Source organism: Cnephaeus nilssonii, assembly GCF_951640355.1.
Source record: "Cnephaeus nilssonii genome assembly, chromosome: 6".
Lineage (NCBI taxonomy): Eukaryota > Metazoa > Chordata > Mammalia > Chiroptera > Vespertilionidae > Cnephaeus > Cnephaeus nilssonii.
Genome location: NC_137077.1, coordinates 6,126,478 through 6,144,562, shown reverse-complemented (window position 1 = coordinate 6,144,562; position 18,085 = coordinate 6,126,478). Strand labels below are relative to the sequence as shown.

At 52.8% G+C, this 18,085-nt stretch overlaps 2 protein-coding genes across 3 annotated transcripts in view; one reads left to right on the top strand and one right to left on the bottom strand.

Annotated features, from left to right (window-relative positions):
* Nucleotides 1-4,634: 4,634 nt before the first annotated feature.
* On the top strand, nt 4,635-16,884 carry KDELR3 (KDEL endoplasmic reticulum protein retention receptor 3). Its single transcript, XM_079774605.1, has 5 exons — nt 4,635-4,860; nt 10,055-10,155; nt 12,207-12,365; nt 12,983-13,235; nt 13,929-16,884. Exons 1-5 carry the CDS (start codon nt 4,770-4,772, stop codon nt 13,967-13,969), a joined length of 645 nt encoding a protein of 214 aa, XP_079630731.1. The 5' UTR covers nt 4,635-4,769; the 3' UTR covers nt 13,970-16,884.
* The window catches only part of DDX17 (DEAD-box helicase 17), a 19,385-nt gene continuing 15,988 nt past the window's right edge, over nt 14,689-18,085 (bottom strand). For both annotated transcript variants that reach the window (XM_079774602.1, XM_079774603.1), the window contains exon 13: nt 14,689-17,716. In XM_079774602.1, the coding sequence (XP_079630728.1) occupies nt 17,211-17,716 (506 nt within the window). In that variant the 3' untranslated portion in view covers nt 14,689-17,210. The remainder of the gene's footprint in view (nt 17,717-18,085) is intronic.

Below are 18,085 nucleotides of genomic sequence, written 5' to 3'. Positions count from 1 at the left end.
TGTCTCTCTCTCTCTCTCTCTCTCTCTTCCCATCTCACTTCCTCTCTCTCTAAAAATCAATAAAACATTTTTTCACAAAATCAATGGAAACATATCCTCAGGTGAGGATTTTAAAAATGTGCTGGGAGAGCGGTTCGTATCATATCTCTGCGCAGTTGTGTGTGTAGCTCCTTCTACTTGGGACTCTACTCTCTTCCCCCAGGTTTTGTCCTTGAGGCAAGCAAACTCCTACTTATCCTTCAAAACCCACCAGGGCGTCCTCTGAAGTCTTCCTGACTGAAATTTTCCCTGGAGACTCCCCGCAACCCAGGGTAAGACTCTCCTCTGTGCTACGTCCAACACATGCACAAGCACCCGCCTCCCACAACGTCCCAAGGGCCCCTGAGGCTGCCTCTAAGCTCAGCCTGCAAGGCGCCTGGCACGCAGCGGGTCTTCAATAAACGTGCTTGGAACTGAAAGCGGAGAAGGGTTGGGACCCTGGTTCCTCCGCTCTGTGCAAACGGGGCCCGCAGTGGCCCTGCCGCACGTCACTCAACAGGCGCTGAGCTGCGCGGACACCGGGGCCGGACGGCAGGAAGGGAAAGGCTGCCCTCGGCCCACCCCGCTTCAGTGAGGGAATGGACTCGTCCGCGCCGCGCGGGCTAGACCTCGGGGCTGCCTGGGAAGAGTTCATTCCTCCCACGGGGGAGCGTCCCCTCGCCGAGGCCAGAAGAACCTACAGCGGCCCCTAGGGACCCGAAGGGAGACCCAGGAGCCCGGGCCCATAGCCCCCCCTTCCCTCCAGGTCCCTACCCTGCGAAAGGCACAGATTACGTGGTGGCGTGTCCTGTCCTCAGGATGGTGACTCTTACGTTACCTCCACGCTTTCCTGCCACACAATTGGAAGCACTTGACAGGATGTTGAATACAGTGGGAAAATATGCCAAAGAGCTAGGACCAGGAAGGAAAAAAGATTACACGTACTTCTTTTTTTTTGTGTGTGTGTTTTAATATTTAAAAAAAAAACAACGAAAGATTTTTTAAAAATATATTTTATTGATTTTTTTACAGAGAGGAAGAGAGAGGGATAGAGAGTTAGAAACATCAATCAGCTGCCTCTTGCACACCCCCTACTGGGGATGTGCCCGCAACCAAGGTACATGCCCTTGACCGGAATTGAACCTGGGACCCTTGAGTCCACAGGCCGACGCTCTATCCACTGAGCCAAACCGGTTTCGGCACCGAAGGCTTTTTTTAAATATTAAAAACAATCAAAAGAAGTATGTGTAATCTGACTTTGAACATATGCTTTGCTTTATTAATGATTTTAAAAAAAGAATCCTTGCCTTTGAGCTGAAGGAAATGTCCCTCCTGGCTTCCCCTCAGTCGAGTTTTTACAGCAGACATAGTTTCAGTGTCAGGAAAGTGAGGCGCTGAGGGGTGAGGGACTTGCCGGGAACCACCTGGCAAAGGGAAAACAGTGTGTGACGGTGCAGGTGGCCTGGTGCTGGCATGGGCCACAGCCAGGGGTTTCTAATGAGCAGGCTTTTCCCTCTACTCCACGGAGAAGGGGGGGGGGGTGTTTGAAAAATGCTCCACCGGGAAGGGGCCTAGATATGAAAAAGGCAGGGCTGATTACTAAGACCGAGTGGTAGACGTTTGCGAAGAGGAGACCTATGTGACCTGGGGAAGCTAGAGACAAGTTTGAGCCTCAATTCCCTCATCTGTAAACGGGGGGAGCTGAGCTCCCTGTCTGAGACATAGGGAGAATCGATTCCACAGGGAAGGCCATATACAAAGAGGGCCACGTGACCAGTCAGCAGTACTTCTGTCTTCATTATCCCTTTTACCAGATGGGAAAGCTGAGGCCCAGAGAGGGGCCAGGGCAGGCTCAAGGCCACTGTGGCCATATGATCTTGGCCCTGGGGCCACGCAGCCTGGGTCCTCCCCCCTCCGCCACCGTGGTGGTCGCTCCTCAGACCTCCCCTGGCCTTGGCCTGTCCCCTGCGGCTCCCCCGGAGCGACAGGGAAGAGGAGGATCCCAGCCCTGCTCCCGGAGCGACAGGGAAGAGGAGGATCCCAGCCCTGCTCCCGCTCCTGCCGGCAGTGGGAGTTGCTGCTCAGGAGGACAGATGTTTCACCAAATGGCAAATGCACGTGCTTTTCCCTGGTTTGGGAGGAGGTGGGCGCTGAGAGGGAGATGCCAGCTGGTTGGGCAGAGAGAACCGTAGCCACACCTGAGGTATTTAAATAGCCACCGCCTTCTCCGGGCACCAGCTGGAGGCATCTGGGCGGGCAGGGCTGGGGGAGGGGAAGGGGACAGAGCAGCTCATTCAGAACCTGCCACAGCCCCAGGATGAGTGCCTGGCTCCTCCCCCCAGAGGGACTTGGACCACCCACCTGGCCTACTGAGGCCTCGATGGCCATCACCAGCAAGGTAAGGACTTAAAGCCTGTCACCGGGTGTCTGCCGATCGCTATTGTTATCTCACCCTCTGTGCCAGGGCAGGAGTCCCCGCTGCAGCATCCCTGGAAAATGGGCCCTCACCCCCTGCCCCCACCTCTCACCACAGGGAACTCCTCACCTCCCACGAAAACCCACAGTGTAATGTAATGGGTTGACGGCATGAACCCTGAAGTCAAACTACACGTTGGAATCCAGGCTCCACTATCCAGTGTCTGTGTGACCTTAAGCAAACTACTTAACCGCTCCATGCCTCAGTTTCCCCAGTGCAAAATGGGAATGATAACAGTACCTCCCTGTAGTGTTTAGATCAGTGCCTCTCACGCTTGCATGTGCACACCAACCACCCAGGGATCTTGTTTAACCAAAGATTCGGAGTCAGGAGGTCTGGGGTGGGGTCTGGGATTCTGCATTCCCAGCAGGTGAAGCAGATGCTGCTGGTCCTTGGACCACAGTTTGAGACTCCAAGGACCACCTTGTACCGGAAGTCATGATGAGGGGGCCATGAAGGATCATGGGTAGAGGGGATGGGAGGCCAGTAATTTAGGGAGAGATGAAGGTCTCCAGTGGGAGAAGGGAAAGGGGTGTGTGGTAAGGCCCCTTGGCTCAGCTGGTCCACTCCTACAGAGGCAGAGACGAAGGCCCAGAGAGGGTGGCTGACCTGCTCATGCCACACAGCACTGGGAGGACTCCTGCCCACCTGTGGTCCTCCCCACCCCACCCCCTTCCTGCCTCCCAGCTCTCTGGCCAGCAGCCCCCAGCCCCTGGAGTCTCTTCTGGCCTGTGCTCCTGTGTTACAGCTTGTCATACCAAGAAGGAAACATTAGTGAGGTCAACCTGACTCCAAAACTGAGAGCCGTTAGATACCATTGTCTCCCCGCACCCCCTCCAACGGGCCAGGTCAAGGTGGCTATTCAAGTAAACATGGGGGAGGGGTCAGGCTCTTCACCCCGCCAGGCCCAAGGAGGAGGTGTTCAACCCAGGATGATGACAACAAGAGCAGTGGGTCACAAGTATGGTGTCTCCAACCTGCTGGGCTGGAGTGAAAGGTCATGTTAGGGCTGGAGAGCAACCCAGTCCGCCCGGCCATTGGTGCGCTTCCTGCCACAGGAGAGCGAGGGCCAGGAGGAGCGTGCTGGTCACAGGAGTCAGCCCATAAAAGGAATGGAAAGTGTCCTAAAGTCACCTGGCCTCACACCTGCACCCACCCCACCCCATCCCACCAGCTCAGCCCCAGACCACCGAGGCCTGGGCTTCCCGTCAGTGACGGCCCATAGGGTGAACTGCAGCTCCTGGCGCTGCGGGCATCGCCGTGTGCCCTGGGCCGGCGCTGTGCAGCCCCTTCCCCTGGGACCGTGGTCGGCAAGCTGCGGCTCGCGAGCCACATGCGGCTCTTTGGCCCCTTGAGTGTGGCTCTTCCACAAAATACCACGGCCTGGGCGAGTCTATTTTGAAGAAGTGGCGTTAGAAGAAGTTTAAGTTTAAAAAGTTTGCCTCTCACGCCCGGCCGGTGTGGCTCAGTGGTTCAGCATCGACCCATGAACCAGGAGGTCCCGGGTTCGATTCCCGGTCAGGGCACATGCCCGGGGTTGCAGGCTCCATCCCCAGTAGTGGGGCGTGCAGGAGGCAGCCGATCCATGATTCTCTCTCCTCATTGATGTCTCTCTCTCTCTCCCTCTCTCTGCCTTCCTCTCTGAAATCAATAAAAATATATTAAAAAAATAAAATAAAAATAAAAAGTTTGGCTCTCAAAAGAAATTTCAATCGTTGTACTGTTGATACTTGGCTCTGTTGACTAATGAGTTTGCCGACCACTGCCCTGGGGAATCCCCCCCGCCCCCCCAGCCCCTTCCCTGAAATAACTTCCCATTTTCTTAAGTCACCATCTGGGGGGGCTCTTTGGCCTGCCCGCCGGCACCCTCCCTTTAACCTTCCACTTCTCCCGGCACCGGTGTTCCGAGGGGCCACTGGCCTGCCCGGGGTCACCTCCTGGAGGACCCGGGTCCTGGGGAGGCAGAGCCCGGACTCGGGGCCACCTCCCGGGGCATCGGCGGCGCGGAGCCCTCGTTGGCCCAGAGCGGCGGCGGCCGCCCCGCCCGCTGGGAGCCGGGTCTGGGCCGGGCCGGGCCGGGGGCGGGACGCGGGCGGCGGCGCTTCCTGGCTCCCTGCGGCCCGGCCACGTCACCCCGGCGGGAGCGCGCGGCGGAGCGGCCGGGAGTGCGCGGGAGGCGGGCCGGGCGCGGGCCCCGAGGGCGGCCGGGGACGTGGCAGCGCCGCCCCGCCGGAAAGTTCCCCGAGTTGGCTGCGCGGCGCCGGCCGGCTGCGCCATGAACGTGTTCCGCATCCTCGGCGACCTGAGCCACCTCCTGGCCATGATGCTGCTGCTGGGGAAGATCTGGAGGTCCAAGAGCTGCGCGGGTGAGGGGCGTCGGGGGAGGGGCCCCTGAGGCCGGGTCAGGGTGGGGACGGCTTGGGGTGAAACAGCTTCACGGCTCAGCTCCCCAGACCCGGTAAAGGTGGGGTATAATCACAGGACACCCTGGAGATGGGGAGGGTGGGCTCGCGCCCCCCCCCCCCCCGCATTGCCACTGCTAATGGGAAGGGGAGGGGATGAGGGGAGGTGACACCCCTCTCCCTCCAGGGATCCCCTTTGCTCCAGGGCGACTGAGGCCATTGTCCTCTCCTCCCTCAGCCCTGGGTGGGAGGGGAGGGTGGGGGCGGAGGAGGTTTGAACACGGTGGCCCCCAACTCTGTCTCCTCTTTCCTTCTGCACACACTCCCCCCCCCCCATGCCCCTTACCCCCTCACCCCTGAGTGTGGCCCAGGCATCTGTGATGTGGCAGGAGGGACCCAGCCGGCCCAGGTGGGCGCGGAGCTGGCCCTGAGCGGCAGCCTGCGGAGGCCAGCAGGGGGCGCCCTTCGGCCCTGCAGCCTGGCGGCCCTGCTGGGCGTTTGGAGGAGTTTCGGGGCTGGACTGGTGGTGGCCAAACACTAAGAGGCTGCCCAGGCCGCCTGCCGCCATCTCTGTCGGCTAGGGTCCTGCAGGCGCCGCCCTGTGCTGGCACTGGGGCGAGGACATGCAGAGGGGCGGGCAGGCTTCTTGAAGGTGCAGCTCTGTGCTGGGTCCTGGGAGACGGCCGTGTGACCAGGAAGGCTGTGCTGCGCGGGGGACACGGGGGTGCCAAAGTCCAGAGGTCACAGAGGGCAGGCATACCCCTGGAAGGGCGAGCAGCCCAATTTGGGGGTGGTCTGGGAGGAGGGTGGTTCATATGTGACAGGGTCTTGCCTGTCAAGCTAGGGAGCTGGGACTGGGGAGCCGTGGAAGGCCCGGGAGCCAGGGAGGGTGCTCAGAAGGGCACCTGGCAGCTGTGCAGAGGGTCCAAGAGCGGAGGCAGGAGAGCAGCCTGGAGGCCCCGGGCCTGGGAGGTGGGGTGGGGATGAGGGGTGGTGCTGATGGGAGGGTCGCTGCAGAGGGAGTCCTTCTGGACTGGGAGGCCGTTCGGGTTTGGGGTTTCTGGAGAGACTGGCATTCGCGGCTCCCACTCAGGGGGAGGGGGCCAGGAATGCTGAGAGGGGCGGTTGGGGTCAGAGGGTGTCAGTGATGGAAGAGCCTAGCTTGGACTTGTCCCTGCACTTCCGCGGAGGGCTCTGGCCTGGGTGTGCAACCGTGACCAGGAGGGGGCGCTGTCCTCCAGGCCATTCTGCCAGGCGCTGTGCTAGGTCCCTGGCATGGGGCAGGGGCAGCGCGGGCTGGATCCTGGGCTGAGGAAGCAGACTTTCTAGCCGGGGGAGACCACCGACAAGCACCAGCAGCGACTGAGCAAATGATGCGGTTTGTTAGGGGCGCTCAGCCTGCGGGAGGAGGCAGGACAGCCTGTGCGTGGGCCGAGAGGGCTGGGCACAGGCGGTTGCAGTGTGTGAGGGTGAGGTGGCTCCATGGCAGCCCTGTCCGCCCCGAGGAGCGGGCCTGGTGTGACCCCGCTGACTCAGTGTGTGACCTTGAGACTCGCTTTCCCATCTGTCCATGGGGAGGGAGGGCCGCGCCCGGTCGGTGGCCCCATGTGTGCTTGGGTGCCTCAGGGTCTCTGGCAGGCGCCGGCTCGGGCTCTCTTCCATGTGCTGGTCTCCAGGCCCCGCTGGCTTTGGTGGAAATGGCCCATTGCTCCCAGAGTGTGACAGCCATGGCCCTCCAGCCCCCAGGCCCACGTCCCGGAGGAGACTGTGCTGCGGCCCAGGGCCTGGCAGGCCGAGGGAGGAGCTCGGGGAGGGCTGCGGAAGGCCGTGTGAGAGGGGTGGCCCAGCACCCCACCAGGCTGCTCCCTGCGCCCTCCCCATGGGCTGAGGCCTCCCCGAAGGCGTGCGGGCTCAGGGAGATGGCCCCGAGCTGTCGGTACCGCCTCCCCAGCGGCTCATTCCCACCCTGCGCAGTGCCAGACCCGGGAGGCACTCAGGTTCCCACCGAATCAGTCCTGCCTGTAGGTGTGAAGGTGCCCATTTTACAGGTGAGGACTGTGAGGCGGCCGCCAGGCTGTGCTGGTAGGAAAGCTGGCACATGGGCCCAGGGCTCTCTGGAATGTTAGGGGCTTCAGCGATGTTCATCCTCAGTCATTAAAAATATTCCTCTCGCCCCGCTGGCGTGGCTCAGTGGTTGAGCGTCAACCTACGAACCAGGAGGTCACCGTTCGATTCCCCGGTCAGGGCACATGCCCAAGTTGCAGGTTCAATCCCCAGTGTGGGGCGAGCAGGAGGCAGCCAATCAATGATTCTCTCTCATCATTGATGTTTCTCTCTCTCCCTCTCCCTTCCTCTCTGAAATCAATAAAAATATATTCCTCCCACCCTGCCGGTGTTGCTCAATGGTTAGAGTGTCAGCCCGCTCACTGAAGGGTCACACAGGTTTGATTCCTGGTCAAGGGCACCTACCTGGCTGGATTGCAGGTTTGATCCCTGGCTCCGGGGGCACATGTGGGCATCAAAGGCAACCAATCGATGTTTCTCTCTCTCTCTCTCTCTCTCTCTCTCACTCTCACTCTCTCTCTCTTTCTCCTTCCCTCCCTTCCACTCTCTCTAAAAAAATCAAAGAAAAAAATATCTTCAGGTGAGGATTAACAAATATATACACTGAGTGGCCAGGTTATTATGATCTCTGAACGCATAATAATCTGGCCACTCAGTATATATATATATATATAGAGAGAGAGGCCTGGTGCATGAATTCATGTATGGGTGGGGTCCGGCCAGCCTGGCCAGGGGGAGGGGACATGGGCGGTTGGCCAGCCTGCCTGCTGGTCGAACTCTTGGTCGAGGGGACAATTTGCATACTAGCCTTTTATTATATAGGATATACACTGAGTGGCCAGATTATTATGCGTTCAGAGATCATAATCATCTGGCCACTCAGTGTATATATCCCTCTCTCCGAAATGTCCATCACCAGAGAAATAGATCAGGCGCAGGAAGGAACCAGAGCCTGAATCAGGTAATATCACTTCTCGGTGCCCGACTCCCAGTTGTTCCATTACATTTAGGATAAAATCCACAAGTATCACCATGCTGGAGGGTGGGAGAGAGGAGGAGAGCAATCAGATGTGGGACCAGTGAGGCGACCCGGCAGGCCCTCCTGAGCCATGATGAGGATTTGGTTCTTTACTTGAAGGGCACTGGGGAGACAGTGAAGGGTTTTAAGCAGAATTTTATTTTATAAATAGCACCTGGTTGCAGGTGGCTGGCAAGAGCCCATGGGAGGAGCAGTTGGGGGTCACTGAGGCGGTGGCCTGGCTGAGTGAGGGGCATGGAGTGGGAGCCCTGGAGCTCAGAAGCAGGGTGGCGGGCGGGGGGCGGGCAGGAGGGGACAAAGGGGAGACAGACTCAAGGATGGCTCTTGGTTTTCTGGCTTGAGCGTGGAGGGGATGTGGTGGCATTTATGAAGGGGAGACAGGAAAAGGAGGGGGCTGCCGGGGAGACGGTGAGCTTGGTCAGGCAGGAATACATAGGTCAGAACTCGGAGGAGAGTCCGAAGCTGGAGTGTCCCTGCCAGGGGGGCCGGGATGGGGAAGGGACAGAGAGAGAGGCTTAGGTGGCAAGGATAAGGCGGGCAGGAGGACAGGAGCAGCCAGAGCAGGTCAGAAGCCAGCGGTGCCACCAAAACCGGTTTGGCTCAGTGGATAGAGCGTCGGCCTGCGGACTCAAGGGTCCCAGGTTCGATTCCGGTCAAGGGCATGTACCTTGGTTGCGGGCACATCCTCAGTAGGGGGTGTGCAAGAGGCAGCTGATCGATGTTTCTCTCTCATTGATATTTCTAACTCTCTATCCCTCTCCCTTCCTCTCTATAAAAAAATCAATAAAATATATTAAAAAAAAAAAAAAAAGAAGCCAGCGGTGCGGACCGTGGTTCAGGGGAGACGTGGTTCAGGACAGGTTGGGAGAGTGGACAGACTTGCCCTCTGGATGCAGAAAGGTGGGCCCACAGATGGGTGTGGTGCGGTGGGCTCCAGACTGGTGTGGGCTTGAGAGAGCTAGGGAAAAGGGGGGCAGGGCCTCTGCTCCCCTCGTTCTGGAACCATCTCCAGGACGTATCAAAAGTGGCCCAAAGGAGTCTAGGAGGCACGCCAGCTTCGGTTCCTGGATCGGCTCCTGGAACAGAGGAGGGGTGTCAGTGCGAAAGCTGCTGCGATCCAAATAGAGCCTGGAGTCGGTCGGCGCTGCACCCATGTGCATTTCTCCGTTCCGGTCAGGCCTGTGGTTATGCAAGAGGCAGACACTGGAGGAAGCGGGGAAGGGTGTGTGGGAACTCTTGGCACGGTCTTTGCAGCTCTTCTGGAAATCTAAGATTCTTCTTAAAATAAAAAGCTAGAAGACAAAGAGGCCGAAGCAGGTGAGGAAGTAGCATAGGAAGGGGGACTCCAGTGTGTCCTCGCGATGCGTCCTGCGGGTCCTGTGTGTGCGCCACACGTGAGCCGCGACAGACTCGGAAGGACGCGCACCGAGGCTTGGGGACTCAGGTGACGGCTGCTGTTTGTTTACAGCTTTATGTTCATTCTGATCTCTGTTTTACGAAGAGTCAAAATAGGCATAACGTTCACGACGAGAGAGAAACAGGCTTTTTCACATTTTTCAATTTGGAAAAGTAAATAGAATGTTCCCCTGGCCCCGTGCCTTCCTCCACCTGCTCTGGTCTCCCTGGCGAGTCAACCGCGTCACGTAGTGAGTTGTTCTTCAAAAGACAGCGCTTTGGGGATTGTCTGGGGGGCTTTGGGGGTGGAGCACAGAGAATCCCTGGGACCCCCTCATCCCCCCAATCTCCCTCACACCACCGGACACTGTTTCCAGAGCAAGAACCAAGGCAGGCACACGGGGGGCCCTGGGGACTCTGTGCTCAGTCTCTTTGGCGATTGGGAGACAGGTTGCACCTAATGAAAGGGAACAGAGACGCAAGTGACCCAATGGGAAGGGTGTTTCCCGCTCTCCGGAGGGTCCGGTGCCTGCACCGGGCGTCTTCATTAAAGGAGACGGGACCCTCTGAAGGCCTCTCGGGCTCAGGCTCGGGCTTCTCGGGTGCACATGGGCCTAGAAGTCTGTGTTCTCACGGTCTCCTGTCCCCCTCTGACCACAGGCATCTCTGGGAAGAGCCAGATCCTCTTCGCTCTCGTCTTCACTACCAGGTACCTGGACCTGTTCACCAACTTCATCTCCGTCTACAACACAGTCATGAAGGTGAGGGGCGTGGAGGGGCTGTGGGGGGGCCGGCGGAGGCCCCCCACACCATGAGACTACCCTTGGGAACTCAGGCTGTGGAGCCAGGCAGACTTGGTTTGAGTCCTGTCTAAGGAAGAAAGGCGCCATGGGCGGGAATCCTGTCTGGCAGGGCTAGTGTGAAGATGACAGGAGACAGTCTCTGTGAAGTGCCTCAAACCCACAAGCTGTGTCACCGAAGTGAGCTCCCTTTCTGCTCCATCATCAGAGAGGTCCCTTTGGGATTCCAGGCATCTTGTTCCTAGGATTGGTGGGAGGAGGCTGCTGTGGGGTGCGAACTTGAGTCTGAGGTCCTGAAGTCACTGTCTACTTAAATTCAGCACAAAGTGGTGCCGTTTATTCTCTGCCCAAGGTCTGACCAGCCCTCAGCGTGGCTCTTGAGGCCTAGGAACTGTGAGGAGGTCAGTTCCCACGTTTTTGTGACATGAAGAAGTGATCAGCCCTACCCGGTTCGGCCCCGTGGACAGAGCGTCGGCCTGCGGACCAAAGGGTCTAAGTTCGATTCCAGTCAGGGGCACGTACCTGGGTTGCAGGCTCCTCCCTGGCCTGGGCCCTGGTCGGGGCTTGTGCAGAAGGCAACCAATCGATGTGTTTCTCTCACATCGATATTTCTCTCTGTTGTTCCCTCTCTCTTCCACTCTCCCTAAAAAAATCAATGGAAACATATCCTTGAGTGAGGATTGGAAAAAAAAAAAAAGAAGTGATCACCACCTCCTTGATTCATTCGCTCATTCCAGTATTTGTTTTGTGCTGGGTCCTGAGTTAGGGGCTGGGAATTCAGAAGTCAACAGGACCTTCTTATAGGAATCCCCTCGTAGGGAAAACACTGTTACACACACATTTACAGAACATGTGGTCATGGGCAGCAGTTCATATTTTTAGCTATGGTGACAGAGTATGTGTGCCTCATTCTGGTGAGAAAAGACTTCAATGAAATAACCTGAATTGTTTTTTTATTTATTTTTAATCCTCACCCAAGGATATTTCTTCCATTGCTTTTAGTGAGTGGAAGGGAGGTGGGGAGGGAGGGAGGGGGAGAGAGAAACATTGATGTGAGAGAGACACATAGATTGGTTGCTTCCTGCACAACCCCAATCAAAACCTGAGGTCAAACCTGTGACCTTTTGGTGCCCAGGCTGACACTATTATTTTTTAAAAATATATTTTTATTGATTTCAGAGAGGAAGGGAGAGGGAGAGAAACATCAATGAGAATCATCAATCGTCTGCCTCCTGCACGCCCCCTAGTGGGGATCCAGCCTGCAATCCAGCAATGTGCCTTGATCGGGAATTGAACTGTGACCTCCTGGTTCATGGGTTGACGCTCAACCACCGAGCCACACCAGTCGGGCACTACAAATAATCCTTTAGGCCAGTGTAGTCCCAGACCAGCAGCAGCAGCATCACATAGAAACTTGCTAGAAATGTAAACCCTCAGGCCCACTCAGACCTACTGAAGCAGAAACTGGGGGCAGTGAAGGGCCAGTCAACTATGTGATTTTGATGCATCTCCAAGTTTGAGAACCTCTGGCCTAGAAGGTTTGAGGCCAGATCCTAAAATCATTACATGCTGGAGGACAGCTGCTGTTAATTAGAAAGGAACTTTTCTGAAGGAGCCGTGATCAGCGGACTCAAGGGGGTTAGTCCTTGTGGAAGAATGCTCACAAGTCAGTGATGCTCACCTAAAAAGCTCTGGTTTTATAAAAGCGCCCTGTGATGCCTCTGAAGAATCCTCCCGCCAAGACCAGTCCTGGCCTTTTGCCTGGGCACCTGGGAGTCCTCACCGAAGACTACCAGTCCCAATTAGAAGCATGGAGTTACTTAACAAGGGTCATTAGCTTCAGGTTCTAGGCTACTGGACCTAAGAGAAATTGCAAACACATTTCACCTCCTGCACCTTAAGGCAGAGCACTAGCCATGAGGCTTGGTAGGTCCCAGCTCAGGGTGGCTTTGAAGCCCAGCAAAGCCCAGAAATGACTTCATCGATGCCCATGTGTCTCCCTCCCTCTGTAGCTGGTTTTCCTCCTCTGCGCCTATGTCACAGTGTACATGATCTATGGAAAATTTCGGAAAACGTTTGACAGTGAGAATGACACGTTCCGCCTGGAGTTCCTTCTGGTCCCAGTCATTGGCCTCTCCTTCCTCGAGAACTATAGTTTCACTCCCTTGGAGGTAAGCAAGGGGGCTCAGGGGAGCATGTGGCCTAACATCCTGCCCTCTGGACTCATGTCTGGGCTTGTTTTATTACATTGTTCAGCTGGAGGTTTAGAAATGAGCAGCAAGCTGTCCATACGGCGCCATTTGAAAGTGGGCACATTTCCCGTGACGTCAGGCACAAAGCCTCACAGCACCACCTGAGGCTCTGGAGACCTTCTGTCCAGCAGGTGGTTAGTGGGCACCAGAGCACAGTCCAGGCCAAGGTTTCAACTCTGTAGTCTGAGCTGTAGCCCAACAACCTGGGCAACAAGCAGCTCAGGAGATTCTGATGCTGGTGTTCTCAGACTACATTTTGATCAACCATGGCCTCAATTAAGGCAAGTTTATACAATAATATCTGCAATTAAAAAGATTGAGCTAGAGACATGTTCATGCTGTTGTGGGGGGGGGGGGGGGAAGGTTCTTTAAAGAGGTTGAGTGATATAAAGATATTAAAAATCATTAAGAACCTGATTTTTTACTTCACTGTATTCTCCCCGGTAAGCACATTTTAGTAATTCTTTTAGTGATGGGCCTCTTCTTGGTCCTGACCAACCTCCTCTGGCCACTTCTCTCCTTGGCCCTTGGCTCAGATCCTCTGGACTTTCTCCATCTACCTGGAATCGGTGGCCATCCTGCCCCAGCTCTTCATGATCAGCAAGACTGGCGAGGCTGAGACTATCACTACCCACTACCTGTTCTTTCTGGGCCTGTACCGGGCACTCTACCTGGCTAACTGGATCAGGCGGTACCAGACTGAGAATTTCTATGACCAAATTGCAGTGGTGTCTGGAGTGGTACAAACCATCTTCTACTGCGACTTCTTCTACTTGTATGTGACCAAAGGTGGGTGTTGGGAGACCAGAGCCGTGTTGCTGGCATCTGTCATTCAGAATTTGAGGGGATATGGAAGTGTGAGCAGAGGCAAGTCTCTGCCCCTCATGGTGCTTATTCTAATGGGAAGACACAAGTATTTTCAGGAAATGGTGCCATGAAAAAAAATAGTACAAATGGGATAAATCTGCTTAGTACGATGGACAAAAAGGCTAGTGGGGTCAAGATCTATAAGCCTGGAGATATCAGAGGTCAAGTGCGTAAGTCACACGGGCCATATAGGCCAGGGCAAGGGGTTTGCAGTGCATTCTGATTACAACAGACTGCTGTTGGAGTCGTTTAAACCAGCAGCCGGACCTTTTAGGGGCAATTGCAATGGTTGGGAAGAAGTCACCAGTGGAAAGAGATGTGGACAGTTCTCTTGGGAGTAGAATGAGGGACCGCTGACAGACTGGTGTGATATAGGCCAAAGGAAATCAGGTGTTAAATTTATGGCCTAAGGGAGTGGTGGTGGGGAGATCAGAAACCAAGATGGGGGTCAGTGAGCACGTAGTTAACTTGCAGTGAAGTTCCCTCTTGGCTTTGCCATCTGAACACCTGGGCATCAGAGATACTAAGATTATGCACAGTTATAAAGGAGTCCTCTCATCAGGTTTTTTTCCCCCTGAAAAAAATTAATACCCCACCTCTCTTATTTTCTTCTAGTCCTTAAAGGAAAGAAGTTAAGTCTTCCAATGCCAATTTGAGGGCCCTCAAAGAACAAGGATATGAAGCCAACTATTTGAGATGTTCTACTGAGCAACTGAATACGTGACTCAGACCAAATGTTAAAATTAAAGCCAGAAAACTGCTCAGTGTACATGGATTTCAGCAAAGCACTGATCATCCTATCTAGAAGACCTCATCAATAATACCTCCCTTACAGAGGTAATGAAAAACCTGGGCCAATTACATAAAAATGGTGCCATACAATGTCAACAGGAATATCAAACCTTAGCTGGCCAACTCACAAATGGGTCAAATAAACTACGGTCTCTAAGGCCCGTGTGAGACACGCTAGGGAAGGCCATCCCAATCTGGAAAGATGTCCGAGAACAAAGCAAACCAAATTTACAAGCTCTAGCAAGACTTTAAAATCAACTCAAGTCTTACTGTGGCTCTTACTGAGTAGTTCCACACTCAGTACTTTAATCCAAATTACATTCCTAGGTCGGTACTGTCAGCATGACGACCCATTTTACTGAGGAAGAAACATAGCCAAGCCTTTACCTACTAAGTCTTGTTTTTTGCTTTGTGACTGGAATTTGCATTAACACCAATCAATCCCACCCCCCTTTCACATTTTTAGGTGCTAATAACTAAGGCAATTTCCAACATCCCCAACCCGTCTTGAAGCAATAAAAATAATGTAAGAGGACTACCATTGGACTATAGTCAGAATTTTTAAGTAATAAAAAGGTCACACTTTATTGTCAACAGTGTTTATTTATACCTACAAAAGAAAACAAGATGGTATCAAAAGGACAATTTACAAACTAAGAATAGTAACATAGCTCTTAGCATCCTGTGCCTGGACATCACACATCTACAATCTTTCAAGTCTTAACGCAACAGGAATGTGTTCAGAGACCAGCAAGGACACGAATAGAGAGCACTGATCCCAAGCAAAAGCCACCAACCTTTGAGATGACAGAACTCCACACAATAAATGGCTGAGGAGGGATTGGGGAGAAGCAGCCCCATAGCTTAATGTTGAAATCCTTTCCCTAAGTGAGTTTTAACCATGACCGCAATACCTAGCATCCAATGAGATCCCGTCTGCCTGTGCTCTGAAGCTGAATTCTGAGCAACAGGCACAGAGGCAGTTACTCTAGACTACGGGAACAACTCTGCTAGGTTCCAGCTGTGCTCAGGCCACAAGAGGTTTTGGGATCTGGAACATGCTAACTTGACTATATGATTACAATATCCCTGCTGGAAAAAAGGGAGGCAAGCAACAGACAAACAATTTATTGCTTGCTTGCCCAGAGACCTTTCCTAAAAAGGGACGCTTCTCAGACCTGCAAGTGAGTATGACAGCCCCTCTAGTGGCACCTGTTTTGAAAAAAAAAAAAAAAATCAGAATTCTCATGTAGAAATGTCTACGATGGACTGGTCAGTGCTTAAACAAAAACATTTTTTTTTAGGGGGGCAAGAACACTTTGGTTTAAAAGCACAGAGCAGTTTTGCCTTGTTTTTCCTGTGCCTACTACCCTCTTTCGGCCTCAACTTCTATAAGGGAGGGGAAAAGAAGTTAAGAAAAAAGAAAGGAGTGGGAGGAGAGGTGTAGGGGTGGGCAAAGATGGCAAAGTTCTCACATGCATATATTTCAACTTATGCTCACAACCTACCTGTACGTTGCATTTTCAACCATACTTTCAGAACCCCTCAGAAACGAACCCTTCTCTCTCCCTTAATTTCAAAAGGAAAACAAAAAACCTCAAGTATTTAGATATTTGGATCTTACAAATGAGCACGTGCTCAGGCCTTAGCCTAAAATGCAGCGGACCCTTCCCCCTTTAACTACATTGTGAATGAACAATACTGATGACAGCATTAAATATTAAGTCTTACACTAGATAAGACAGGTTTCCGACTCTGTCTGATCTCCCTGTTCTGTCATAGTGAACACGAGCACCGAAAATTCTTTCCAGGCCTATTACAGGTAGTCTCAGCAAAACAGTCACCATTACTAAGAAGGGGACAAACTCACCTACCTTCAGACGGAGGGAAAGGAAAATGACTTAGGTTATAGTCCTCTGTAACTTTTCTTAAGCGCTACCTACCTGTGAAAAGCTGAGTGCAAAAGGATGCCAAGGAAAATTTGCACCCAAAGCGGTTACAAAGCACTGCAGACAACAGGGTATGAAGAGAGTAAGAATTCTTTCTTAATAAACCCTTAAGATTCTTTATTCAAGATCACTTGGCCAAAAGGGCTGAGTAGCTGGCAAAGTGTTGCTTTTATTCTAGCTCTATAGTTTAAAAAAAAATAAAAATAAAAAATCCCATTATATTGTTTATAATTAAAAGTGGTTTTTACACTGCAGGTGAATGCATTTGACTGGTTAATAAAGTAAATTTCCAGTGAGCATTTATGTTCATTCTGCTAATAGCAGCTGTCTGGTTGAAAAATGAATTTCACAGATGGTCCCTGTTTATATGGGGAAGAAAAACAGGCAGCTTCCCAGATGCTGAGATGCTACTTTTAACCATTGCAATAAACACTTGGGTTTTTTTAATTTAAAAGATACACTTAAAATACTCGGACTTGGCAATTCAATTTCTAACCTGACACTAAAATGATTATTTTTTAGTCACTGGAAAGGGGGAGGCCAGAATGTAAGGGAGACAAAACCAATTAGGAATTTTTCAAAACTGTGAATGCACTTAAAAAGCAATCAGCCAAAAGGACAATGGCAAAGCACGGTCTTAGAAACTCATCAGGCCTGAGGAAGCCTGTCCCAGCTTGGGAAACATTAAAAACCATATGGAAAAAACGCAGGGGACTCTCTCTTGGTTTTCTAACTCAGTAATAAGAACAATTTAAAGCACAGATGCCATCTTCTTCTGCGGAATTCAACCCTTTACCCTCCCCACCCACCCCCAACTCAGGACAACAAAAGGACTCCCACAAAAGGGCCCAATACCTTGCCTTTTCTTTTAAGATGAAAAATAGCTCAAATTTCCTCAACATGCAAGAAGTTGGGGAGGGAGAAATCTCTTCCAGTCAGCTATATATATGTTTTTTACAAAAACTATTATTAGACTGGATCAATTTGGCGGGCAGAAGAAACCTGGCAGTGAATTCTAACTAATCTGCATAAAAGACAAACCACAATGGTTGGGGGGTGGGGGAATAAAAAAGAGAAGGGGGACAGAACAAAAAGGGAAAGACAGCGTTCCTTTAAATGTAGTAAGTCTGCACAAGTCACTACCACCTGAGTGGTTTCATTTACGTGAAGGGGGAGGGGGAGGGGGAGGAGGAGGGTACTGGTAGGCAGTCTGCCCCATGTAACCTATCATACTGGCAGCTCCGGGAGGCTGTGCAAACTGCTGTGACATCAGTGGCTGTGGTTGCTGCCCAGACCGGCCTAGCCCACTAAACTGCTGGCCAGAGCTCTGTGAACTTCTCCCAGCTGAGGCGGCGCCACTAGCCCCATAAGTGCCAGCGCCATATTCCTGGGCTGTATAGCCACTGGTGCCATAAGCAGCTGCACCATAGGTGCCTTGAGCATAGGTGTATTGGCCTGCTTGTGCTCCAAAGGCAGAATTTGGACTTCCATAGCCACTGCCGTTAGCATAACCAGCTCTATCGGTTTCACTACGATCCCGATAGCTTGCAGAGTCTCTCCGGCCACCATCCTTTACTCCTCGAAGCCTCCGGTCACACTCATCCTGGTACATCAGATTGGGATTATTGGCAGAAGAAGCGGTCCGGTATCGAGAACGACCTCCTGATGAAGGATACAATTAATTTTTAATGCCAGACTTATGATGAAAACATAACCACATGTAAAATGTTCTACTAGGTACAAAAGTATTCAACATTCTTTCTTGATATTTAACTAGCCCAGCCTCCAACTCAGTACTTAAAAAACATACCCATAATTTGAATCTTTAATGGAACATATTCAAAAGAATGGTAAACATAAAGAATATTCAACTACCTATCCATTTAGAAACTGTATTTACTTGAGGATTACTGAGAAGCTAAATCTTATAAATTTGGGAACAATGCAAAGAGGTATGTGACTTACCATAGGGGTTAAGAAAAGACACAGCTAAGCTCACACCACCGTGAGAGAAGGGGCCTGTACTAGTGC